General features: G+C 46.0%; 1 protein-coding gene across 1 annotated transcript; it reads right to left on the bottom strand.

Moving 5' to 3' along the window:
• Positions 1-21,594: 21,594 nt before the first annotated feature.
• On the bottom strand, positions 21,595-25,117 carry LOC141084221 (PSME3-interacting protein-like). The gene is made up of 7 exons (XM_073568771.1): positions 24,844-25,117; positions 24,404-24,536; positions 23,802-23,900; positions 23,181-23,302; positions 22,446-22,582; positions 22,135-22,196; positions 21,595-22,009 (listed from the first exon to the last, which is right to left on the bottom strand). The coding sequence occupies exons 1-7, from the start codon at positions 24,856-24,858 to the stop codon at positions 21,795-21,797; spliced, it is 783 nt and encodes a 260-aa protein (XP_073424872.1). The 5' UTR covers positions 24,859-25,117; the 3' UTR covers positions 21,595-21,794.
• Positions 25,118-27,071: the final 1,954 nt, after the last annotated feature.

The following is a 27,071-nucleotide window of genomic DNA, read 5'->3' as shown; positions in this document are numbered from 1 at the left end:
AAATGTCAAGGGCTCGATGGAAAATTGGCCAGGCAAAGGCTGTCACCCTCCCTGGAGAATACGGAAGGAGCCAATTGAGGGCCCTTGGTTTATCCTATAACCCCTGACCCCTCACTCTTAGGATCTAGGAACACTTTTATGGCAGGTCTAAGCGACATGATATAAAGGATAATAGAGGGAAAAGTGAAGACCTTCTATATGGACTAGACCTGCCCTCCGTATGGAGAAATGTCAGGACTAGTGTTGAGCATTCCGATACCGCAAGTATCGGGTATCGGCCGATACTTGCTGTATCGGAATTCCGATACCGACTTCCGATATTTTTTCAATATCGGAATTCGGCATCGGAATCGGAAGTTCAGTTGATTGACGGCCTGACGTCATCATGATGCGCGGTGTGTGCGCATCATGATGCGCCGTCATTTCGGGCCTTCCGGGGGTCTCTGCCGGCCTGCCGGGGGGCTGTGCCGGCCTGCCGGGGGGCTGTGTGGACTGCCCGGGGTCTGTACCGGCCTGCCGGGGGGCTGTGCCGGCCTGCCGGTGGTCTGTGCACCCTGTGGGGGTCTGTACCGGCCTGCCGGGGGGCTGTGCCGGCCTGCCGGGGGGCTGTGCTGATGTCCGGGGGTCTGTGCAAGCATCGTCCGATGGGACTACAAGTCCCATCGGGCGATGCCTGCTACCATGACAGTGATTGACACATTAGCCAATGATGGGACAGTAGTAGTCCCATCATCCGGCTAATGTGTTAAATGTTAAAAAAAAAAAAAAAAAAAAAATACTACATACATACTACATGCATGCTACATACATACTACATGCTACATACATACTACATATATACTACATACATACTACATACATGCTACATACATACTACATGCATGCTACATACATACTACATGCTACATACATACTACATGCATGCTACATACATACTACATATATACTACATACATGCTACATACATACTGCATGCTACATACATACTACATACATACTACATACATACTACATGCATGCTACATACATACTACATATATACTACATGCATGCTACATACATACTACATGCTACATACATACTACATATATACTACATACATACTACATACATGCTACATACATACTGCATGCTACATACATACTACATACATACTACATACATACTACATGCATGCTACATACATACTACATGCATGCTACATACATACTACATGCATGCTACATGCATGCTACATACATACTACATGCTACATACATACCACATACATACTACATACATACTACATACTACATATATACTACATGCATGCTACATACATACTACATGCTACATACATACCACATACATACTACATACATACTACATGCTACATACATACTACATATATACTACATGCATGCTACATACATACTACATGCTACATACATACCACATACATACTACATACATACTACATACATACTACATGCTACATACATACTACATATATACTACATGCATGCTACATACATACTACATGCTACATACATACCACATACATACTACATACATGCTACATATATACTACATGCATGCTACATACATACTACATATATACTACATGCATGCTACATACATACTACATGCTACATGCATGCTACATACATACTACATACATACTACATGCTACATACATACCACATATATACTACATACATACAATACATTCATACAATACATACATAGACATACAGTACATATAACATAGAGTAACATACTTACCAATACTTGTCACATTGTTCCCCGAAGCCATTGTCTTTTCCGGAATAAATATTAACATAACAAACCACAAAAATACTCACCCACGATCCGAAGCAGTCCACGAGTGTGTCCCACGACGATCTTGGGTAGAGAACTGCAGCATCAGATGATGCTGCCGTTCTCTACGGGCTGCAGGAATCCAATGACGGAAGGTAGGTATCCTTCCGCACTGTATTCCTCCGCCACTTAAAAAAAAAAAAGTCCCTAGTCTCACTTTATGCCATTGCTGCGTGGGAATTTCCCACAGACATATCGCATTTAAAGACCGATCGGACCATGTCCCTTACGGGGATGTGAAGAACGTGGGCACTGTAGCGCGGTAGGGTCTTCCATATGTGCCAAGCCGGCTCCATCAAGTAGAAGACATCAGGGTGCTGGCTAAAAATCTGACCTAAGAGCGATGATCCAGACCTCCACGTGGAAAGGATGAGAAGATGAACCTTCCTCAGTTCTTCGATAGTTGGTGAATTAACATATGATTTTTGGTGTAAATTAACCAGGAAAATGATTTGTAGGAATATTACTACAGGAATTAAACAGCCCATCACCCTTATCCTGGCCATGGTTTCCAAATTACCTCTTTCTGTAAAAACAAAACACAAATTAGTTAAATCCATCAATTAATAAGAATAAATTGTAAACTACAAGTAACAAAGGTATACTAGATAAAAATTTTAGTAAATCACTAATGTACAAAATCAACCACAACATTTGACACTTCTATCATCGTCCCCTCCCTAGCCAGGACCTATCGCAAGGGTTAGGCAGGGATTAGGGTCCTGCTTGGCAATAGGTGCGAAACCTAATTAGGGATGTCAGGAGAGACAGGGTGTTCTTAGATCTGCCTAGGGGTCTCCACTCCCCCCTTCCCTAGTGTTTGGGCCTCCCCTCCCTTTTCCCGTTGTTGTGCACCTTGCTTCTCCCTCACCCAGCGTGACTGTGAGTTACTGATTTATTTGAATATACTGTGTGATTATTTTACTTGGCACACAAGCCTTTGAAACGATATAGATTGAAAACAAGACTAAAAATCTGGACATTTGAAGAAATAGTATTCAAAAGTTCAGTAGGAATCAAAACTAAATGGATAGAAAAAATGGAAATTGTCACGTTTAGGCTGCGCTGCGGTAATGAAGAGCCTTGGGATTACAAATTGTTTTTTATTAATACCAACGCGTTTCTGCACCGAACCGGCTCCTTTGTCAAGGCATAAAAACAGGATTTTTGGGTTGCTTACCGTAAAATTTGTTTCTCGGAGCCTTCACTGGGGGACACAGAAACCATGGGTGTATGCTGCTGCCACTAGGAGGCTGACACTATGTACAGAAAAAGGTTAGCTCCTCCTCCGCAGTATACACCCCACCGACCGGCACTAATTTCCTCAGTTAGTGAGAAAGCAGTAGGAGAAGTAACAAAATAGAGTAACAACAGAACAGACAACTGTAACCAACAACCAACAGAAGAACAGGAGTTGCAGAAACATGGGAGGGTGTTGTGTCCCCCAATGAAGGCTCCTAGAAACAGATTTTACGGTAAGCAACCCAAAAATCCTGTTTTCTCTATTGCTTCATTGGGGGACACAGAAACCATGGGACGTCCCACAGCAGTCCCTGGGGAGGGAGCAGCAAACTTCCATTAGGTCTGAGAACTCACCACCGCCGCCTGCAAGATCCTTCTGCCTAGGCTGGCGTCCGCCGAAGCGTAGGTGTGGACCTTGCAAAATTTGGCAAACGTGTGGATCGAAGACCAGGTTGCAGCTTTGCAAGGCTGCAGCGCGGAGGCTCTGTGGCGCACCGCCCAGGAGGCACCCGCTGCCCGGGTAGAGTGAGCTCTAATTCCAGAGGGGGCACTCGATGCTTGACCCAGTAGGCTTCCAAAATTGCTGATCTGATCCAGCGAGCAATAGTAGCCTTGGAGGCCGGCTGACCTTTCCGCGCACCATCTGGAATGACAAAAAGTGAGCCGGTCTTCCGAAAGGGAGCCGTCCTAGCCAGGTAGACCTTCATCGCCCTGACCAGGTCTAGCTTGTTCAAGGAGCGCTCCAGAGGGTGGATTGGACCCGGACAAAAGGACAGGAGAACAATGTCCTCATTTAGGTGGAAAGTGGACACCACCTTAGGGAGAAAGGAAGGCGGGGGCTCTAGGACCACCTAATCCTGGTGGGGCATCAAGAAGGGGGGCAACAAGAAAGGGCCGCCAATTCCGACACACGCCAGATGGAGGTGATGCCCACCAGAAAGGCTACTTTCCAGGAGAGAAGAGATAGGGAGACTTCTCTGAGAGGTTCAACGGGTGACCCTTGAAGAGCCTCCAGGACCAGATTGAGATCCCATGGATCCACGGGAGCGCGGTACGGAGGTGCAGCATGAGCCACTACCTGAAGAAAGGTCTTGACCTGCGGACAGGAGGCCAACGTCTTTCTGGAAAAGAATTGAAAGCTAAACTGACACTAAGCTAAACTGAGGAAATTAGTGCCGGTCGGTGGGGTGTAAACTGTGGAGGAGCTAATCTTTTTATGTACATAGTGTCAGCCTCCTAGTGGCAGCAGCAGACACACATGGTTTCTGTGTCCCCCAATGAAGCGATAGAGAAGACCAAGTTACTCTGATGGGTAACTTGTTAAGGGTTATTGTGAGGACACAGCATTGTATCTTAATTAACCAGACACCTATTTTTAGTGTTTCTTTCTGGTTGGTCAAGAAAACAGACTGATAAAAGGGTCATGGAAAAATGATATTTGCTGATATGTTGATTACACATTGTCCAGGCCAGCTAGTTTGTTTGTTGACTTTTAAAATAGAGAGGAAAAACTATGTAAATAGATTAAATAATCAAATAATGTGACTTGCTCTCATCACCATTCTTCACTTTTACCTGTGAATACTGGATGAAGGACATTTGTTAGCTATAAGAGAGGCAGATGTTCAGTCAAAACATCCAAAGGACCAGAGACTCTTTACAGGACAGCACCCCAGACATCATGACTCCATCATGAGGAACAGAGATTTGACATTCTACAGGATGCCAGCTTAGGGGACCTTGGGCCCGGCTGGAAGAATACAGATTCTGCTCCATTGCCCATCACTGACTCAAGGATACATTTGTGAAAGCCAGTGGTCGCCTGGCTCCATGGACATGTTCGGAGAAGCCAGGCTGTGACCCTCAACTGGCCTTGTACCTCAATGGACTGTCATCTTCCTAAGCTTGTTGTTACCTTCTCTTTGTGCATGTCACAGGTGGGATAGTCGTCTGCGGAAGCTGAAGCCAAGGTTGTGACCCTCCGGTCAACTGGCGTTGTACCTAAATGTATTGTCACTTTCCTAAGCTTGTCATTACCTCTTCTCTTGCAATAGGAGGTAGTAGTCGGCCCTGGAAGCTCTGAAGTCAAAGCTGCTCTTGTCCCAGCGAGTCAGCGGCAGGGTGAGACTCTGTAATGTGCACCATCTTGGGTATTTTGCTAGGACTGTGCTACGTGTTATCTGCCCGTTTGTGGTTCAATAAAGTATTGCTACTCTGCTTTACCCTCACCCTGTTTTGTCGGAGTAGCATTATGCCCACGGTCATGATCATCATTCTACAGTATATGCTCAATATGATGCATGTAGGATACAACTATTCAATATTGCCAAGTTTGGCAGATTTCATGTACTGTATATGGGTGTCTAAAAGGAGTTTCCGAAGATCTATGCTCCCTAGCTGCAGTTTGTTTAAAAAAAAAAAAAACTATACCTTTAACCCCCTCCCCAGGTCCAGCACTGAGTCTACTGAGTCTCCACCACTGCTCCCGGTGTCTGTTATTGTCTGCAACACTAACGCCGTATCAAAAGCACTGCAGCTAATCAGCTCAACTTAAGCAGAGCCTTTTGAGCACGATAATTGGCTGCAGAGATGTCGACGTGACGTCAGCAATGACAAGCAGAGGGAGAAGCTGCAGAGACTCAGCGCTGGACCTGAGGAGGGTGAGAAAAGTACTGTTTGTTTTTTGCAACAAACTGCAGACAGAGGATGGATTTTTCTAAAATTCCTTTAAGATGCTGAAATGGAGATAAACTAGGGATTATAATTGTGAAAAAAACAGTATTTAACTGAGGTCCAGGGGTGGACATATCATTGGTGCAGCATGTGCAGCCACACAGGGGACCAAGAGGTGAAAGGACTATTTGACTGCAAAAGTGAACTCATTGATCTCTGATGTGCACGGAGATTTTTCAGTTTTCCCTTGGCAGATGGTGTTGTGGAGGATAAGGGTCAGGGAGTTTGAATTGTAATACCAGGCCATATTGTTCTTCATCAGATAAGGCAGAGACATTTGGCAGCGGCTTTTTCCACTTTAAAAATATATGAACGCTGGTCCAGTTATAAATATGGGGATGGCGGGAGAAATAACTTTCTGTCAAATAAGTGCTCAACTAATATGTGTATGTCCAGCTTAAAGGGAATCTGTCAGCAGAATCTACTCTCCTAAGCCATCCATATTGGCATGTAGGTCATAGGAAGCTGAACAAAATTATACCTTGATATCTGCGATCTGATGGTGTATTGCAGAGAAATCCACATTTTTCTTAATATGTAAATGAGCTCTTAAGATCTATGGGCCGGACATAGATCTCCCTGAGAATCTGCCTCCAGAACTTATGGTAAATGAAAGGAGACATTAATAAAGTTAGACATGTAATGACTGACAGTCCGCTCTTCTGGTCCTTTTGGCCCATATTAATAGACCAATGGTTATACAGTATATAGCCATGATAACTGAACTATCTTGTTATAGATAGGGCATTGGGGCCACGAATTTCAAGTTAGGCTACTTAAAGCAACAAACAAAATGTATAAAAGAGGTCACAGGTACAGGGGGAAATAATTCAGTAATAGTCTCAACAATGGTCAAATGTGATTGGTTTGTTTATGCATTGTATACAACACAGAAGTAATTGATCAAAGATGTAGGTGTATACTGGCCAATGATATACTATAATGTTACCGGATAAAAGGATGTCTAAGGGGTAATGGCTCTCCTTGTGTAGCAGGTCAAGCTGGCATAAGGAGACTTATAGGCCATGCAATGTTGCTCTGGGAAATTATATATGCAAATGGTCTCTTTGAGGAGGAAGAGGATTTGAACTATAGTGACTCCTAATGGAAGTAACCAACCTAAAAGTCAATATCAATCCTTTATCAAGCCTTGCCACATGACTTAGTGTCTGGCTTTGGTTGTATCCTATTTGCAGACAAGTGTTTCAGGGTGTTTTCCCCTCCTTAGTGCAAAGCAAGAGATTTGGATGGATGAGAAGCTTCTGGTAGGATTTTATGTGTTAATGTCTCTCCTTGTAGAGAGTGCCAAGTTGGTGTAGGGTCTTACACCGACTTGGCACTCTTCAGAATGAGAGACGTTACTCCTTATAGCCTCTTCAGAGGACTCTCATCTAGCCAACTAATATCTTCCTTTGCACTGAAGAGGGGCAAACACCCCAAAACATGTGTGTCACGTTTCCGCCAGACTTAGGGCCTGCTGTTCCGGTCGCGGCCTCTTTATCGTCAGACTCAGGGACGGCTGTTCCTGCCTCGGCCACTGGACAGGGCCGTGGTTCTGTCACGTCAGGCTCAGAGCCTACTGTCCCGGCTTTAGCCTCTAGGAGGCGCCGGTCTGTCACGTCGCCGTTAAATTCTGGGTCTGCTGCTCCTGTCGCGGTCACTAGGAGGCGCCATGGCTCGCCCGGGAGTTATGGTGCTGACAGAGTAAGGGCACCTGCGCAGGCATCTGGTGGACGCAGGCTCCACCCCTCTATCAGTCATCAAGAGGTTACTGCATCTCCATCTGGCCTGGTCCTGGGGGCGGTACTGATGACATCATCAGTCCAGGAACCTATGAGGGGTGACCTGATCCCTGAAATACCTTGGGACTGGTCTTGCAAGCCGCCGGATATATTCTTGGTTCCCCTGTGTGAATTGCTTTCTGACTGACTTTGGCCTGGACTTCTGACTCTCCTTCTGCCTAACGATTCTGTACCTCTGCTACTCTCCTGGTTTATGACTCTCGGCCTGAATCTGACTCTGCTTCTGCCTAACGATTCTGTACCTCTGCTACTCTCCTGGTTTATGACTCTCGGCCTGAATCTGACTCTGCTTCTGCCTAACGATTCTGTACCTCTGCTACTCTCCTGGTTTATGACTCTCGGCCTGAATCTGACTCTGCTTCTACCTAATGATTCTGTACCTCTGCTACTCTCCTGGTTTATGACTCTCGGCCTGAATCTGACTCTGCTTCTGTCTACCGTTTTTGTACCATTGCTGCCCGACTGGTTTAGACTCGCATATCTCCACGTTTGTGTCCTGTATTGGAACACCTTTCTGACGACCGTCCTGCTCTGGCCACTGCTCCTATTCAGACAGCGCCTCCTGGGCTCTGCTATAAATCCAGATCCCTGTATAGGGGTAAAGGGTATCAGTGTTTCTCGGGTGTTGCCTGGCTGCAGCCCAGACCCGCAGGCGGACGTCACATTGTGTCTGTAAATAGTCTCTGGTTAGACTTGTATCCTGTGGCAAGGCTTGTTAAAGGGTCGATATTGACCTTTAGAGGTAATATGTCTAATAGAAGGCAATAGAGTTTAAGTCCTCTACCTAAGTTAAGTGGACGCACATGTTTTTACATTAGCACTCCACTTCTTGTGTATGTGAGAAATGTCACGTCACATCATGTAGCAGCTACGGGTAGGAAACCGTCTAGGGACACTGAGCGTCTCTGCGCTTCTCATGGCAATAAGCATGCAAACAGAAACTGGCCAGATGGGAATGATCATGTACCAGGCAGCCTACAATCAAGGCAGAGGACAGGGCATTAGGATTTGCATAGATCTTCCTGTAGAAGTTCTCGGGTAAAGGAAAATAAGGACATGTATGAGAGAGACAGATGAAAAGAGACAGAAAAAGACAGAAAGAGAGAGAGATAATGAGGAAGACAGAGCGAGAGAGATAAGGAGAGAGATAGAGATAGTTAAAGAGAGAGAGAAAGGTAGATAAAGATATATAGATAATAGATATATAGATAGATCATAGATAAATAATAGATGATAGAAGATAGACAATAAATAGACAATAGATCATAGATAAAGAAAGACAGACTGAGAGCTACAGTGAGAGATACATAGAGAACGATATAGAGATGGAGAGAGAGAGACCATTGTACAGCACTTCAGTTCCCTATTGACTTCTATGGGGTTCAGATTCAAGTTCGGTAGAGTTCTGGTACAGGAACTGCACTTTGGACTAAAGTTCGGTTGAATTTGATGACCCCGAGCATCCAAGGGTCCGCTCATTCCTACACAAAACCCAATGATCCTTTGACTCCCCTTCATGTCCTGACTAGAGTTGAGCGATACCGTCCGATACTTCAAAGTATCGTATCGGATGGTATCGGCCGATCTTTAAAAAAAGTATCGGTATCGCCGATTCCGATACCGGAAGTCCCATTCAAGTCTATGGGACTTCCGGTATCGGAATAAGAAAAACCCTTTCCTGCCCTTGTACAGCCTCTCTGGGGTCTGTACGGGCCTTTCGGGGGGCTGTGCCGGCCTGCCAGGGGGTCTGTGCAGGCTCCGGTGGTCTGTGCCGGCCTGCCGGTGGTCTGTGCCGGCTCCGGGGGGCTGTGCCGGCCTGCCGGGGGGCTGTACCGGCCTGCCGGGGGGCTGTGCCGGCCTGCCGGGGGGCTGTGCAGGCTCCGGGGGGCTGTGCCGGCCTGCCGGGGGGCTGTGCCGGCCTGCCGGGGGCTGTGCCGGCCTGCCGTTGGTCTGTGCAGGCTCCGGGGGTCTGTGCAGGCATCGTCCGATGGGACTACAAGTCCCATCGGGCGATGCCTGCTACCATGACAGTGATTGACACATTAGCCAATGATGGGACAGTAGTAGTCCCATCATCCGGCTAATGTGTTAAATGTAAAAAAAAAAAAATAAAAAAAAAAATTACATGCTACATACATACAACATGCATACTACATACATGCTACATTCATACTACATACTACATACATGCTACATTCATACTACATAAATACTACATGCAACATACATACTACATATATACTACATGCATGCTACATACATACGCCTATGTAGGCGTCATGAAAAGTCGTGCCCAAACGACCTATGACGCCTACGTAGGCGTCATGCTATAAATAGCCCCCCTGCGGGTCGGGTGACCGGGGTCACTGAAAGGTCACCCGACCCGCACACAAAGGACACTCTACAGTTAATCCCTGGGGGCGTGGCTTAGCCCCCACGTGCCTACGATCGCTCTGATTGGCTGTTAAAAGTGAAACAGCCAATCAGAGCGATTTGTAATATTTCACCAATGAAATTTGGTGAAATATTACAATCCAGCCATGGCCGATGCTGCAATAGCATCGGACATGGCTGGACACCGACCCCCCCACACACCGACTGGCGGGGCCGATCGGCCCCCGCCACCGATGGACGGCGGCGATCGTTCGCTGCCGTCATCATCTGCTCCCCCTCCCCTGTCTATCACTCCCTCCCACCTTCCGATCCCCCCAGGACCTCCGATCGTGCTCCCGGTGTCCCGCCGTGGCTCCCGGCGTCCGGATCATGGGCGCCGCCATCTTGCAAAATGGCGGGCGCATGCGCAGTGCGCCTGCCATTGTCCAAGATGGCGGCGCCCATGAATTTGCCGGTTGCTCGTTCATTTTTCATTTTGATCACTGTGATACACTCTCACAGTGATCAAAATGAAAAAAAAAGTAAATACACCCCCCTTTTATCACCCCATTAGCCAGGCGCAAATAATAAAATAAAAAAAATATTTTTTTTTCCATTTAGGGTTCAAACTAGGGTTAGGGTTGGAATTAGGGTTAGGGTTGGAATAAGGGTTACAGATAGGGTTAGGGTTAGAAATAGGGTTAGGGCTAGAATTAGGGTTAGGGTTGGAATTAGGGTTAAAATTAGGGTTAGGGTTGGAATTAGGGTTAGGGCTAGAATTAGGGTTAGGGCTGGAATTAGGGTTAGGGTTGGAATTAGGGTTAGGGCTGGAATTAGGGTTAGGGCTGGAATTAGAGTTAGGGCTGGAATTAGGGTTAGGGCTGGAATTAGGGTTAGGGGTGGGTTGGGATTAGGGTTAGGCTTGTAGTTAGGGTTAGAGTTGGGATTAGGGTTAGGGGTGTGTTGGCGTTAGGGCTGTGGTTAGGGTTATTATTAGGGTTGGGTTAGGGTTAGGGGTGTGTTGGGGTTAGGGTTGGAGTTAGAATTGAGGGGTTTCCACTGTTTAGGCACATCACGGGGTCTCCGAGCGCGACATGGCGCCACAATTTATTCCAGCCAATTTTGCGTTCAAAATGTCAAACAGCACTCTCTCCATTCCGAGCCCCGACGTGTGCCCAAACAGTGGTTTACCCCCACATATGGGGTATCAGCGTACTCAGGAAAAATTGCACAACAACTTTGGGAGTCTAATTTCTCCTGTTACCCTTGGGAAAATAAAAAATTGGGGGCTAAAAAAATGATTTTTGTGAAAAAAATTGATTTTTTTTGTTTTCACGGCTCTGAGTTATAAACTTCGGTGAAGCACTTGGGGGTTCAAAGTGCTCATCAAACATCTAGATAAGTTCCTTGGGGGGTCTAGTTTCCAAAATGGGGTCACTTGTGGGGGGTTTCCACCGTTTAGGCACATCAGGGGCTCTGCAAACGTAACATGACGCCCGCAGACCATTCCATCAAGTCGGTATTTCAAAACGTCACTACTTCCCTTCCGAGCCCCGATGTGTGCCCAAACAGTGGTCCCCCCCACATATGGGGTACCAGCGTACTCAGGACAAACTGGACAACAACTTTGAGGTCGAATTTATCCTGTTAACCTTGTGAAAATAAAAAATTGCCGGCTACAAAATCATTTTTTGAGGAAAAAAAAGATTTTTTATTTTCACGGTTCTGCGTTATAAACTTCTGTGAAGCACTTGGGGGTTCAAAATGCTCACCACATATCTAGATAAGTTCCTTGGGTGGTCTAGTTTCCAAAATGGGGTCATTTGTGGGGGGTTTCCACTGATTAGGCACATCAGGGGCTCTGCAAACGTAACATGACGCCCGCAGACCATTCCATTAAGTTGGTATTTCAAAACGTCCCTACTTCCCTTCCGAGCCCCGATGTGTGCCCAAACAGTGGTCCCCCCCACATATGGGGTACCAGCGTACTCAGGACAAACTGGACAACAACTTTTGGGGTCGAATTTATCCTGTTAACCTTGTGAAAATAAAAAATTGCGGGCTAAAAAATCATTTTTTGAGGAAAAAAAAGATTTTTTATTTTCACGGTTCTGCGTTATAAACTTCTGTGAAGCACTTGGGGGTTCAAAATGCTCACCACATATCTAGATAAGTTCCTTGGGGGTCTAGTTTCCAAAATGGGGTCACTTGTGGGGGGTTTCTACTGTTTAGGCACATCAGGGGCTCTGCAAACGCAACATGATGCCCGCAGAACATCCCATCAGTCTGCATTCCAAAATTGCGCTCCTTCCCTTCTGAGCTCTCCCATGCGCCCAAACAGTGGTTTCCCCTGACATCTGGGGTATCGGAGTACTCAGGACAAATTACACAACAACTTTTGTGGTCCAATTTCTCCTGTTAGCCTTGTGAAAATAAAAAATAGCGGGCTAAAAAATCATTTTTGAGGAAAAAAATATATTTTTTTATTTTCACTTTTCTGCGTCATAAACTTCTGTGAAGCACTTGTGGGTTCAAAGTCCTCACCACACATCTAGAAAAGTTCCTTGGGTGGTCTAGTTTCCAAAATGGGGTCACTTGTGGGGGAGCTCTAATGTTTAGGCACACAGGGGCTCTCCAAACATGACATGGTGTCAACTAACGATTGGAGCTAATTTTCCATTCAAAAAGTCAAATGGTGCTCCTTCCCTTCGGGACCCTGCCGTGTGCCCAAAGAGTGGTTTATGACCACATATGAGGTATCTGTGCACTCAGGAGAAATTGCCCAACAAATTTTAGGATCCATTTTATCCCATTGCCCATGTGAAAATGAAAAAACTGAGGCTAAAAGAAAATTTTTGTGAAAAAAAAGTCCTTTTTTTTTATGGATCAATTTGTGAAGCAGCTGGCGGTTCAAAGTGCTCACTATGCATCTAAATAAGTTCCTTGGAGAGTCTAGTTTCCAAAATGGGGTCACTTGTGGGGGAGCTCCAATGTTTAGGCGCACAGGGACTCTCCAAACGCGACATGGCAACCTCTAAATATTCCAGCATATTTTCCATTCAAAAAGTCAAATGACGCTCCTTCCCTTCTGAGCCCTGCCGTGCGCCCAAACAGTGGTTTATGACCACATATGAGGTATCGGTGTACTCAGGAGAAATTGCCCAACAAATTTTAGAATCCATTTTATCCTGTTGCCCATGTGAAAATGAAAAAATTGATGCTAAAATAAATTTTTTATTGGAAAAATTAAAATGTTCATTTTTTCCTTCCACATTGCTTTAGTTGCTGTGAAGCACCTGAAGGGTTAATAATCTTCTTGAATATAGTTTTGAGTAGCTTGAGGGGTGCAGTTTTTAGAATGGTGTCACTTTGGGGTATTTTCTGCCATATAGACCCCTCAAAGTGACTTCAAATGTGAGGTGGTCCCTAAAAAAAATGGTTTTGTAAATTTTGTTGTAAAAATGAGAAATCGCTGGTCAACTTTTAACCCTTATAACTTCCCAACAAAAAAAAATTTTGTTTCCAAAATTGTGCTGATGTAAAGTAGACATGTGGGAAATGTTATTAACTATTTTGTGTCACATAACTCTCTGGTTTAACGGAATAAAAATTAAAAATGTGAAAATTGCAAAATTTTCAAAATTTTCGCCAAATTTCCTTTTTTTTCACAAATAAATGAAAACATTATTGACCTAAGTTTACCACTAACATGAAGCCAAATATGTCACGAAAAAACAATCTCAGAATCGCTAGGATCCGTTGAAGCGTTCCTGAGTTATTACCTCATAAAGGGACACTGGTCAATATTGCCAAAAATGGCCAGGTCATTAAGGTCAAAATAGGCTGGGTCATGAAGGGGTTAAAAAACCATCACCACCATCGCACATAGTGGTGGCAGCATCATGCTGTTGGGGATGTATGGAAGCTGCTCAGAGCTGAAGGGAAGATGGATGGAACTAAATAAAATGGCAATCCTAGAGGAAAACCTTTAAGTCTTTTGCAGCTTACGAGATTAGAGTGTAGGTTCACCTTCATGCAGGACAATGACCCATGAGGCATGAATACCAATGCACTGGACACCACAGATATGTATAAACACCAGGGCTGTGGAGTCGGAGTCGTGGAATCGGAGCTCATTTTGGTGGTATAAAATGGTCCGACTCCGACTCCTAAAATATATAATAAATTGGGTACAGTAGTTCAATGCAGAATGTGCTGAATATTTTTTCATAGGAATTTGGGAAAGTTATGAAATACTCAGCTACTTACTGGTAGCGGTGTTTTTCAGGAGCCCATGACAGCACCACGAGAGAGGGGATCCGCCCTTCGGGGACAGGAAACCCTTCAGACATAAAAAGGGCGGCCCTCTCTCCCGCTTCAGTTGGATTACAGAGCATGAAAGCACCTCCCAGGTTAGTAGCAATTTAAATATGTACAGTCAAACTGCACGTCCCTACTACTGTGGCTAATTCTTTAAATAGAGTAAAGGTGCTGACCCAATATGTGAAAGCAGAGGTGGGGAATGTGAAGGTGCTGTCATGGGCTCCTGAAAAACACCGCTACCGGTAAGTAGCTGAGCATTTATTCAGTCGCCATGACAGCACCACGAGAGATTTACAGAGATGAGCAGAACTCTAGGGAGGGATAGCTGCCTCAAGCACCTTTCTCCCGAACGTGAGGTCGGCGGACCCGCCTAAATCTAGTCTATAGTGGTTGAAAAAAGTTGATGGAGAGGACCATCACATATGTCCTCGATGGATACTTCCGATCTCTCCGCCCAGGATGTCGCCATGGCCCGAGTAGAGTGAGCTCTTATGCCTTCCGGAATCTCCAGCCCACCTGCTGTATAAGCAAAAGAGATAGCCTACCTAATCCACCTAGCTAGGGTATTCTTGGACACTCTAAGTCCTTTCCTAGCTCCCTGAAACGATACAAATAGAGCATTGTCCCTTTTCCATGGCTCCGTGGCCGCAATGTAACTATGGAGGCACCTTCTCACATCCAGGGAATGGAACTTCTGCTCAGTCGGGTTAGAAGGGTTCGGGTAGAAGGATGGGAGGATTATTTCTTGAGGCCTGTGGAACTTCGAGGTGACTTTGGGTAAATATAAGGGGTCTGGCTTTAAGGTGACCCTATCTTCTCCTAACTGGGTGTATGGAGGAATTCTAGAGAGGGCTTGTAGATCACTAACCCTCCTGGCTGACGTTAGGGCAATCAATAGGGCAGTTTTGAATGACAGGATCTTTATGGGAACGGAGTCAATAGGCTCGAAGGGAGGCTCTGTTAGTGCTGATAGGACTAAGTTGAGGTCCATGGGACCAGCCTGTTTTTAATGATGGGCCTGGATCTTGCTGCCGCCTTAATGAATCTAGCCACCCAGTAATTGCTCGCTAGGTTGCAATTGTAAAAGGCCCCTAGCGCCGAAACTTGGACCCTAAGTGTATTTGTGGCTAGGCCCATCTCCAACCCCCTCTGAAGAAACTCCAGTATCTGATCAATTCGGATCCTCTGACCGACTTCCGCTCCCGACACTGCTAAAAACTTTTTCCAGATTCTAGCATAGATATTTGTCGTGGAGGCTTTCCTACTTTTTAGGAGGGTGTTAACTAGCCCCCGGGAGAACCCCCTTCCCCTTATCAGCTCCCCCTCAAACTCCATACCGCTAAATGTAAATTGGAGACTCGTGGGTGGTATACTGGACCCTGGGATAGAAGGTCCGGGAGCTCGGGGAGAATCCATGGCTGGGATACAGACATCTTCCTCAGCCAAGGAAACCATGACCTCCTGGACCAGAATGGGGCTACCAAGATAACACTGGCCCTGTCCTCTCGGATTTTCCTTAGCACCATAGGAATCAGATTCAGAGGGGGGAAGGCGTATGCTAGGCTGAAGCTCCACCGAACCAGGAAAGCGTCCACCGCGTACGGGTTTTCTCTGGGATCCAGAGAGCAGAACAGAGGGAGTTGACTGTTCCTTCTGCTGGCGAACAAGTCTATCTCTGGAAGCCCCCACCTGTGCACGATCTGTCCGAAGATGGCCTTTTTTAGTGTCCATTCTCCCTGTTTGAGCTTGTTGCGACTTAAGAAGTCGGCTGTTAGATTTTGTTTTCCCTTTATATGTAGAGCTGTGAGGGATAGGAGGTGCAGCTCGGCGATCTGTAAAATACGGTTCGCTACATCCATTAAGGGCCTGGACCGGGTTCCTCCTGATGGTTAATGTAGGCTACAGTTACCTGGTTGCCTGAGAATAGTCTGACGTGCTCGCCCTGTAGAGACATAAGAAAAGCATTTACCGCCCGTTCTACTGCTAGTAGCTGTTTAAGGTTAGAGGAGAATCTTTGTTCGGTTGGAGACCATGCTCCCTGGACCCAATTATCCCCCATATGAGCCCCCCAACCCCTAGGGCTAGCATCCATGGTTAGAATTCGGGAGATTCGGTTAATCCAAGGAACACCTCTATGCAGATTCGAACTTAGGGACCACCAATGAAGGGACTGAATGGTAACGTTAGATAAGGTGACTCTACCCTCGAGGCAACCCTCCAGCCGATGGGTGTTGTGTAGGACGTCCCACTGTAAGGTTCTTGTGTGGAGTTGTGCCCAGAGTACTGCTGGAATACACGCCGTAAGAGAGCCTAAAAGTGACATAGCCCCTCTAAGGGTAACCGATGGATTATCTATTACCCTACGAATGTGATGTTGAATTTTCGAAGCATTAGACTCTGGTAAGCGACACTCCTGTATAATCAGAATCTATGGTAAGGCCGAGAAACTGTTGTACTTTCATGGGCTGCAGTCGTGACTTTTTAAAGTTAATGATCCAACCCAGTTTTTGAAGGCTGGACATTACCTTCCCTAACTGGGTGGCACAATGAGACTCCGAGATCCCCACAATCAGGAGATCGTCCAGATAGGGAACTACGAGAATGTCCTGTTCGTGCAGATGGGCCATAACCTCCGCCATTAACTTTGTAAAGACTCGGGGTGCCAATGCCACCCCGAAGGGAAGTGCTGTATACTGAAAATGGCTTATTTCTCCACTCAGAGAGATGGCTACCCTTAAAAATTGCTGATGTTCTGCATGCATCGGGACATGATAATAGGCGTCTTTAAGGTCTAGGACTACCATAAAGCACCCACCGAATAGCAGTTTAATCGCCGATTTTACAGACTCCATTTTGAAAGAGTAGATTTTAATGAATTTATTAAGGCTTTTGAGGTTAATAATGGTGTGATAAGAGCCATCTGGCTTTTTGACTAGAAAGAAGGGGGAGTAAAACCCCTTACCTCTTTGTAGGTCAGGGACTCTAACCAATACACCTTTTCGGAGAAGATTGCAGACTTCTGCCTCCAACGCCTTCTGTTCTGTGGACGAAGAACGGATGGGAGTTAGAATGAACTTGTCGCCCGGAGTCTGCTGGAACTCGAATTTTAGTCCGGTCCTGATAATGCTCCGTATCCACGGACTACTTGAAATACGCGACCAGGCCGGGTAGAAGGACCGCAACCTCCCCCCCACCTGGTCCGACAGTCATTTGGGATCATTGCGGTCTCGAGGGGTGTTAAACATATACCCCCTACCTCTCCTCCTGGTGTCATATCTGGGTCTTTCTCTGAAGGTTCTCCTACGATCAAACCACCTTCTATAGGAGCCTCTTCTGAAAGGTTGTCTACCTAAATATGGGAAGCGTTTCTTGTTGTCTCCCGCTTTTCCCAGCAGTTCATCCAGAACTTTGCCAAACAAGTAAACCCCCCTCACATGGGATACTGCATAATTTAGATCTGGCCTGCATATCACCAGGCCAACATTTAAGCCATAAGGCCCTACAGGCAGCATTGGAGGGGGCTGCAGATCTGGCTGCTAATTTTACCGAGTCCACCGATGCATCAGAGAGAAAGGCTGCTGCTCCCTGGGCTGTAGAGAGGGAGGAAGGAATGTCCTGTCTTGGGACCTTATACCTAATCTGTTCTTCCAGTTGGTCCAACCAAACTGTTAAGGATCTGGCAGTGCATGTGGCCGCAATTGCTGGTCGAAGGGCACCGGCTGCTGTCTCCCAAGTTCCCTTGAGGAACGTGTCGGCCTTCCTATCGAGAGGGTCTTTTAAGCTACCCAGATCCTCAAAGGGAAGGGAAGTCTTTTTACAAGCCTTTGCTATAGCCGCGTCCAATCTTGGGGCTTTATCCCATGATACTGAGGCTGTTTCTTCGAATGGGTACCTTCTTTTAAAGGCTGGAGGTAGGGAGCCCTTCCTCTCGGGTTTTTTCCATTCCCTTTCAATAAGAGCATTTACTTTATCTATTAGAGGGAATGACCTTCGATTTTTCCGGTCCAAACCCCGAAACATAGTCCTGTATTGACCTCTCTGTTGGGGTTACCTCAATTCCCATTGTAGTATTAACTGCCTTTACCAGATTATTGACCTGCTCCAAAGGGAAACAGGAATGGCCTGTTCTGGTATCAGATGATGATGATGCCTCTGACCTTAGCTCCTGCGAATCACTATCGGAGACTAGGACCAGGGATCTAGGAGACTCTTCTCTAGACCTTGCCGGAGACAGGGATCTAACCGAACCCCTGACTTCTTGTCTGACTATCTCCCTTATACTGGAGGAAAGGTCAGCCGTCTCTTCCGAGACCAGGCGGTGAATGCAGGGTCTACAGAGTTTTCTTCCCTGACCATCCGGGAGGGGGACTCCGCACTCTGCACATTGTCTGTGCTTGCTTTTCCATGCGCATTTTTTCCCCTAGTAGAATGGGAGAGAGGGGACATAAGGGGAACAGAATCACCGAGATGAACTTTCTCGTAGCTCACTTACCCTGGCTTACAACAGTGTAGTATCGAGTTCTGTGGGGGGTCCATCGGAGCCGCCACACTCTTATGGCTCGTGGATTTCTCAGGTCTCGCCTTCTGAGTAGACCTTTGTTTCTCAGAACGGCTGCTGCTACTAGAACGCTGCTCCGGCTTCTCTGAGAACTGAGGCGTCTGCTCCAGAGGCTCTGGCTGTTCCTGCAACGCCATTATGTGATGACACAGGGCCAGAAGCAGCTCCCCCTGTGACTCGAGCTCTTAAATAGCCACGGCACCACCCCTTTAGGGCTCGCAGGTGCCCTCCATCAGTGCCGAGTACCTTTCCCCCCAGCATTCTCCCCTCCCCCCGGCCGCACCCCCGGCAGAGGGTCGGCGAGGCGCCCCCCGACGCCAAGCACGCACGCCCCGCCGCCGCCCGCCCCGAGGCACTCACCTCTGACGTCACGGCCGCGGCCCGCAACGTGCGACTGGCGCGTCACACGGTGCGACCAGGCCGCGTCATCAGGCTGCGCCCCCACGCCGTTGGCTGCCCCCTGGACCGGAAGTAGGCGCCGGCAATGGCGCGGCCGACTCCGACCCGCGCCCGCCCAGCAGAAGGGACAGTGCGCCCGCCAAGCAGAAGGGACGGCGCCCCCACCCCGTCGAGGAGGAAGAGGGAGCCGGGTCTACTCACCCAGTACTGGCGCTGGCCATCCTGTAGTGGATTCTCCCCCTGGAGGCCACCTACATTTAACACCGCCTGCACTGACAGTTCCCCTGCCGTGTGGCGCTTCCACGGCTCTGGTCAGGCCGAGGCAGGGGGACCCCCGCTTCCTGAGTCGGCCGCCAGGCCTGGGACTTCATCCGTGATCCTCAAGGTATGCTGCAGGGATCCCCTGTCAGGGACAGGAAACCAACTGAAGCGGGAGAGAGGGCCGCCCTTTTATGTCTGTAGGTTTCCTGTCCCCGAAGGGCAGATCCCCTCTCTCGTGGTGCTGTCATGGCGACTGAATAAATGTCCTATAAATGGCTGTTCTATTCCTGATCTAAGGCTACATTCACACACAGCGTTTTTGCTGCGTTTTTTGAGGATACGTTTTTCAGCTGCAAAAGCAGATCAGCTTTTTAAAAAACCACATCACCTGAAAGGTTTTTGAGCTCATAGATGTTTTCAATAGCAAAAGCAGATTAGAAATCTGCTCTATCCATTTATCCATATCTATCTATCCATATCTTATCTGTACCAAAAAGAATGAAAGCCGGGTAGCACACAGACTAAGACTCCTTTTTTTTTTAAGCACCAGTCAGGTACACCTCATAGCTGCCCAAAAGGGCGCCAAGGTCAGGCATTGCTCGTCTTCAGTAACACATCAACATCAATTGATAGTTGGAATAAATAGACTGAATTCACCACATCTTAAGGTGCAGGCTATATTTTCAAGTGTAGGGGTGTGCAGTATAAGGTTCTGCAGCAGCTGAGGTGTGCAGGATGAGATTCTGCGGAACAGTATGAGGTTCTGCCCCCCCCTAGTTTTGATCCTGGCTAAAACCGTTTCTTATAGATATGATGAACCCTCAGGTAACCCTAAATGAAGGTCAATGGACACAGGTGGCTGAATTGAAGGAATTGCTTAATCACCTATTTACCATGACTAAAAAACTACAAGCTGAGGATTTAACTCCTGGCATTTTCATAAGGGAGTGGAAGAACTTGCTATTTTGCCTGTCCCAAAGAGGATATTTAATCGCAGATGGCATTTCTGCTTCAATGAAATGGAGAGAGACACAGCTATTGGAAAATAAAATTTTTCTGGCAGCTGTTTGTGGACCCAAGTCATCGTATATTGCTTGATGATCATCAGCTTGCTAAAGGAAAAGAAGCTCTGACTGAGGTAGCAGTTAGGATGAGTGGCCTACAGGAGGACTGCCAGGCACAAGAGGACTTGGGTCCTGACAGTGCTACTGCTGCCATATCTTCATCCTCATCAGATGAGGAGTTTAACTTTGACAAGTATTTGGATGACATGGAGCAGGCAAAGCGTTGCTGCAAGGAAAAAGGTTTCACTCCGTCTCCTATAGCAAGCAGATTGACCATATTTCAGCAAAATGTTTCACTTGCTCTCAAAGAAAAAGAAAAATTCAACCGTTCATCAAAACTGACTGTGCATGAGGCAATTCCTTTATACCTGGAAATTGTTAGAGATGTTGCCCATGTGGTTACGGCTTTGCCTCCAACCCAAGTTACTGTAGAGAGGTTATTCTCTGGCCTTAAAATTATTAGGTCAGATTTTAGGTCATCTGTGAAGGAGGATCTGATGGAGGCAATTTTATTTCTTAGAACAAATTCATAGACTGCACAAATGTTATGTAGTATGTTTTTGTTAAAAACTGTTTTTTTGCCACTTACATAGTTTATTACATAGTGTTTTACATATATATATATATATGTAATCGATATTACATAGTATATTACATATTTACAATTTATTGCAGTTTTTTGTGTTCTAAAGTTGTATTCCAATAAATAGATATTATGTTCTATCTAAATGTCTTGATTATTGTATCATAAAAATGATTAAATGTCTGATGTTCACATTGTACTACAATAAATTTTTCACTTAAATATAAGCAATATATGTTGGAGTCGGTGGAAGGGAAATTGAGGAGTCGGAGTCGCAGGTTTGGCTTACCGACTCCACAGCCCTGATAAACACCATGAAGAAGAATCTCAATGTTGTCAGATGTATTTAGCAAGTGAAGGAGCAGTTGTAGCCGAGATGACACGAGCACACATCTCCAAGTTTAATTGCTTTAATAAGCTCTTAAGCTTAAAAACACACTGCACAAAAGAAAGATATTCTCATGGCTGGTAAGTGGGTATGAAGTCTGGGTGCTCCGCAGGTTAGATGCAGAGACTGTGTCCATGTTCTACATGTGAGCAGATGGCACCACTCCTGAGATTACCGAGAGCAATTATTCCTGAACTACGGACACACTTTATGGTGCATCAAGGAACGTGCCTGAGCGAAATACGGAGGAGACAATCTTCCCCATGTTATTTATCGTGGCTTTGCTGTCCGAGCTGGACTCGGAATCGCTGCTTCCTGAATAGGCGCCGAGACCGGGTAAGATTCCAATACAGATGGAGGTTGGAGGGCAATGGACTCGGGCAAAGGTGGTAGAGGAGCTGTCGGCAGGGCTGGAGTGGGTCTCTGAAAACACAAAATACCATGGTATGTAAGCAAGGTCTGAAAATATGTCTGACACTTAATATACAAGCCACTTATGGGTGGACCACTTATCACAACAGAAACTACCATATTAATAAAAGACATACCTTTTAACGTTTCTTGTTCCTGCTCAACTTTTAATTTCTTTGCGCTGGAGCTTTCAGAATTACTAAAAATAATAGATATTACACGTAAATATGTGCAAATAAAAAAAAACAAACACCTAATAGGGATTAGACAGGGGATATTACCCTGATTGTTGAGAATCCGAACCGATCCCTAAAAAAGGGGCTCTTAGTAGAGTGGAGGTGGAGACTGCCCAAGCCCTGGTCTCAGGAACGGGAAGTTATCCCCCCGATTTAATGGGTTCAGCATAAACCTTATAAAAATAAATAATCACTGAGCCATTCATGCTAACCTTCTGTATCGCACGGCTCCTGCCAGCAACTTGGACTGAGAAAGTTTATTCTTGCTGTCGGGGGGTTTTGTCAGTGGCTTCTTCTCGGTCTCCCTCTTCTTATTTTCTGTAGATGTGCTGGCTATAGTCCGTGCATTGTGGGCCAAAGCAATTAAGAATCCGTTTTTAAAAGTGAAGCAATTGTTTACAAAACAATGGAGGAAAGGTCGTAAGATATACACATCACATGGCGTATTTCATTAGCCATCTCGACATGTTCATTTCTCATTCTCATCTCAACAGTCAGCTAAAATCCACCACCCCCACATAGTCAGCTAAAATTCGCCACCCCCGCACAGTCGGCTAAAATCCGCCACCCCCGCACAGTCGGCTAAAATCCGCCACCCCCGCACAGTCGGCTAAAATCCGCCATCCCCGCACAGTCGGCTGAAATCCGCCACCCCCGCACAGTTGGCTAAAATCCGCCACCCCTGCACAGTCGGCTAAAATCCGCCACCCCTGCACAGTCGGCTAAAATCCGCCACCCCCGCCCAGTCGGCTAAAATCCGCCACCCCTGCCCAGTCAGCTAAAATCCGCCACCCCCGCACAGTCGGCTAAAATCCTCGTTTAAGGCATTGGCAGGATATAAGCAACGTGCAGGCTGAAATATTGTGGCCCTATGCATTGCTTAATGGCTGCTACCAAGCGTAGATGTTTAATATCACCCTCTCAACAGTTCGTTTATTAAAGGATATTCTAAATTCCATTAATTCTTTTCGTTCTTCATCTCTCCTTTGCTTTTCCAGCAACTCTTGTTTCCTTGAAACTTCGGAAAGAAAGTTTGATTCATCTTCTTCCAAACCTCGAACCATATTTTCTACAATAAAAAAAAAAAAAAAAGACGTTGTACAAGGAGAAGACAATTTTTTTTAAAGGGATTGTCCTTTATTTTGAAGCTAAAAAAGGGGGAGGGTGTGGGAATATACTAATATTCCAGATCAGAGCAGAGTACTGGATCCCCCATAGTCTGCTGGTATCTGGCGGGCAGTGTGAGTGGGGTAATTATACGACTGCTGCAGCCAATCAGCAGTCACTGATTGGCTGCAGTGCTCGGACGTAATGTGAAGGCTGCAGCTAATAATATATTTCCCCACCCATGGCCTATTACAAGTTGAAAGTGGTGGACAATCCCTCTAATATTTACAGTATTGTCACTGATCTCTCGCTGGAGTTTTTCAACTTTTGATATGTTATAAGGTCTGATCGGCGGAGGTCCCAGCTGCTTGCTAAAACTAGAGGGGTCTGCTGGCTGAGCTGTCGCTCCATTACCGATGTGACGGTCACAGGGTAAGGCAGGACATGAGAAAGATTCTTACTGAATTTTAACTTTTCTTCAAATTCCTGTTGTTTCTTTTCTTTCTGTTCCTGAAGTTTTTCATATAAAGACCGTGGGTCATAAACCTCCTCTGGGCACTCTGGTATGAATGATGAGAATAATAAAAAATAAAAAGTGGAATTCACATACAAAGTTATAAATGGAGAGAAATGTCAAAAACAAAATGTATATTAAATATTCCCCGTAATTACAGTCCATGTGATCTCCCTTGATAAGATACAAAGTTCATCCGCAAATCATGGTATCTTTAACCCTAAAAATCCCCATAAGGATCTGTCCACTAGCTTTCTAACTTCTGCCTCGCTTGCTGCTCAATGCCTGTTGTGAAGTGTAATTCATCTCTAGCAGCAAAGACGGTTATAGGGAGTGGGGTTGGGTCTTTTTTTCTCCTGCCCTGCTCCCCCTGCCCCGCTCCCCTTCTGTCATCAAGGTACATAGACGTCATGGCCGACTATTCATTTTACTAGCTCAGTGTAAGCATTGTGCATGCTGGTTAATAAACCAGGGAGGTTCTTTCATTGTAAAAACATACATTTCTTTCCCCCCATATAAAGCAAGGATCAGTTATTCTTCCCATCCTACCTTCGGGGTCTTCCGGCTTCCGCACTTTTTCCCATTCTTCCTGCCTTTTTTTTCGTCTTTCCTTGATTTCTGATTCTGTTACAAATCGTTTGTTCATAACCAGATCCCCTTCATGTCCGTCCATTCTGAACCCCTGCGGAAAAACAAGAACCATGATTGTACTATAGATTATATAGGTATTTTTAATGCGCTTTACCTTTATATTTAATGCAAATTTTACACTTTTTTTTTTTCATTTCTGCACTTAAAATACCATTGCACGACCATGCAATACATCAACTGAAGTTCCAATTATAGGGATTAAGAGTTTTTCCTTTACACCGATGGTGCACGGACTGAAATAGTCCAACAATGTGTTCCACAAAGAATGAATATGCCGTCATATAGTACTCGCCATGCAGAATGTAATATGGTCAGCAGGATGCCAACGGCGTCCTTACATGCATAGAGGCCATGAGTTTTCATGAAATCACATCCCCTTTGCTTGAACTGTTAATTGCCAATTTACTGCCAAAAAATGCAGCATTTAAGCTATGTGTGAACACGCCTTATAGTCACATATAATCTGCTATTGTAATTTTCAATGTAAAAAATGTGCAACTCTGCAGCAAACTCAGGGATTACTCTGCAGATCTACAACAAAATTTGGATCCTAATTTTTTTTTTTTCCGCCCGAAAATTGACCGCTGCTGCCAATTTGTTGCAGATACGGCCTGTTGTGCACATGACCTTGCAGGCCACTTTTAGGCTCTGTTCACACGTTGCGTTTTTGCTAGTTTTTGTTTTCCTGCAGGCAAAACCTGCTCTCTTGGCAGTAAAGAAGCTGCTCACAAAAGGCAAGTTTGGCTGCGTTTTCATTGGCTCTTGTCCATTCTGAAAAAGGTTTAAGCGAAACCTGAAACTCATTGCTTTCTATGGGTGAAAAAAAAACACTGAAAGAAGGGACATGCTGCAGATTGAAAAAACGCAGCAGTTTTCCAATTCAGTCAGGCAAAAAAAAGCCATATGTGTGCAAGGGATTTCTGAAATCTCACAGCTTTTACTGGCGCTGTAAAACTCAGCTTAAAAGTTACATAAAAAACGCAACGTGTGAACATAGCCTTAAGGTGGAAAACGGTCACGTCCTTAAAACACTCTGCAGGTATGATGGTGATCTGCAACAGCTCCAGGGAGAAAATGAAGCTATCGTCTACCTGTAGCTGCTCATTTCCAGGCGTCAGAGCGGTACCAGGAGCAGCAACAGTCATTAATCACTATACTGTGAGCGCGGTACACACGCTGCACAGACATGCTAAAAAGCGGGCGATCAATCACGATATAGTGAATGCAGGTACAAGGAGGATAGATGGGCATTTTCTCCCTGTAGCCGCTGCTCCAGCCAGGCAGGATTGTAACGCCATTTACTAATGGTGAGCGAACGTGCTGGGATAAGGTATTATCTGAGCATGCTCGGGTGCTAACCAAGTGACTTCGGCACGCTCAAAAAGTATGTTCTAGTCCTTGCAGCTGTTCGAAAGTTGCACCATACGCAAGGATTGCCTAACATACAAGCAATCCCCCAAAGTCTTGTGGCTATCCAACAGCCGCGAGGACTCAAACGTATTTTTTGAGCGTGCCGAAGTCACTCGGTTAGCACCCGAGCATGCTCAGATAACATCTTATCCCAGCACGTTCGCTCATCACTACTATTTCCCTGTAGATTAACCCTATAACTGCAGGTAAATAGTGTTTTTGGTGGTGACAGGTTCCCTTTAAATGCGATGGGCTCCATCTCACGGCTTTACATTTCACAGCTACGTTAGTCTTTTTAGGGTATTGCATTTTGGGGGCTTGATCAGTCCCACTGCACAGAAGAGCAGCGTGCGTGTGCACCCCTTTTCTAGCAGTGGGGGAGTGGGTGATCCTTTTTTGTAGGTGCCCTATGCACGTACTGTGTATACTAGGAAAGCACGGCAATAACGGCACAAACGTTTCGCCCCCTCCTTGCTCCATGACGCACCATTACGCTGATGCATGGAGCGAGGCAGCGCCGCACACGGCGGGTGCCGACCTGTGTTATACGGCTGGTATCCGCCTACACAAGCAGCGATCAGAGCCCCCCTCCGATCACTGCTGTTTAACCACTTGGTGGAATGGTACGTTTTATTTTTTCACCATTGGGATTTGTTTCCGCCATTCTCCAGCGCAGGAAACAAATTGTGTCAATCAAAAGTCCAAAGAAAAAAAGTTATGGATCTTTGGAGAAGAAGATAAGAAAGCGAAAACAAAAAATTGTCCAGTTCTTAAGGGGTTAAACAAACTTTTCCCAAGCTTCATGCACTGGGACTTGTAGTTCTACAACAAGCAGCCATGAGGGTGACGTAACAGCACAGTAGACCACAAATGGCTTCTAGACCAGACCCCCCACCCCTGCTCTGCCCCGGGTGACACCTGCAGCCAGGGCCACCATCAGGGCATTACTGCCCTTACTACTGTATGGGGCCCCATGAACAGTAGCAAAAAGAGGGGCCCGGATACGCTGGCAGCCCGGGCCCTCCTCTCTTGATACTGCTGTTTGGGCTACAGGTGCAATAGTTCATGGCCGCTGCAAGCCAGATACATAGCAACACTGCGGTGATTTACAGATACACCTACAGTGTTGTTAGTGAATGCAGTGGCCAGAAATCGG

This window comes from Dendrobates tinctorius, unplaced genomic scaffold (assembly GCF_039654945.1).
Source record: "Dendrobates tinctorius isolate UK_male_01 unplaced genomic scaffold, ASM3965494v1 ptg000005l, whole genome shotgun sequence".
NCBI lineage: Eukaryota > Metazoa > Chordata > Amphibia > Anura > Dendrobatidae > Dendrobates > Dendrobates tinctorius.
The sequence above is the reverse complement of the archived record's forward strand: the minus strand, read 5'-3'. Positions and strand labels throughout refer to the sequence as shown.

Coding starts and splice junctions, on each gene's coding strand:
- LOC141084221 (XM_073568771.1), bottom strand. Junction 23,303..23,801: donor TGAAGAAAAGTTAAAATTCA/GTAAGAATCTTT, acceptor TTTTTATTGTAG/AAAATATGGTTCGAGGTTTG. Junction 22,583..23,180: donor AAGAATTAATGGAATTTAGA/ATATCCTTTAAT, acceptor GCTTTGGCCCAC/AATGCACGGACTATAGCCAG.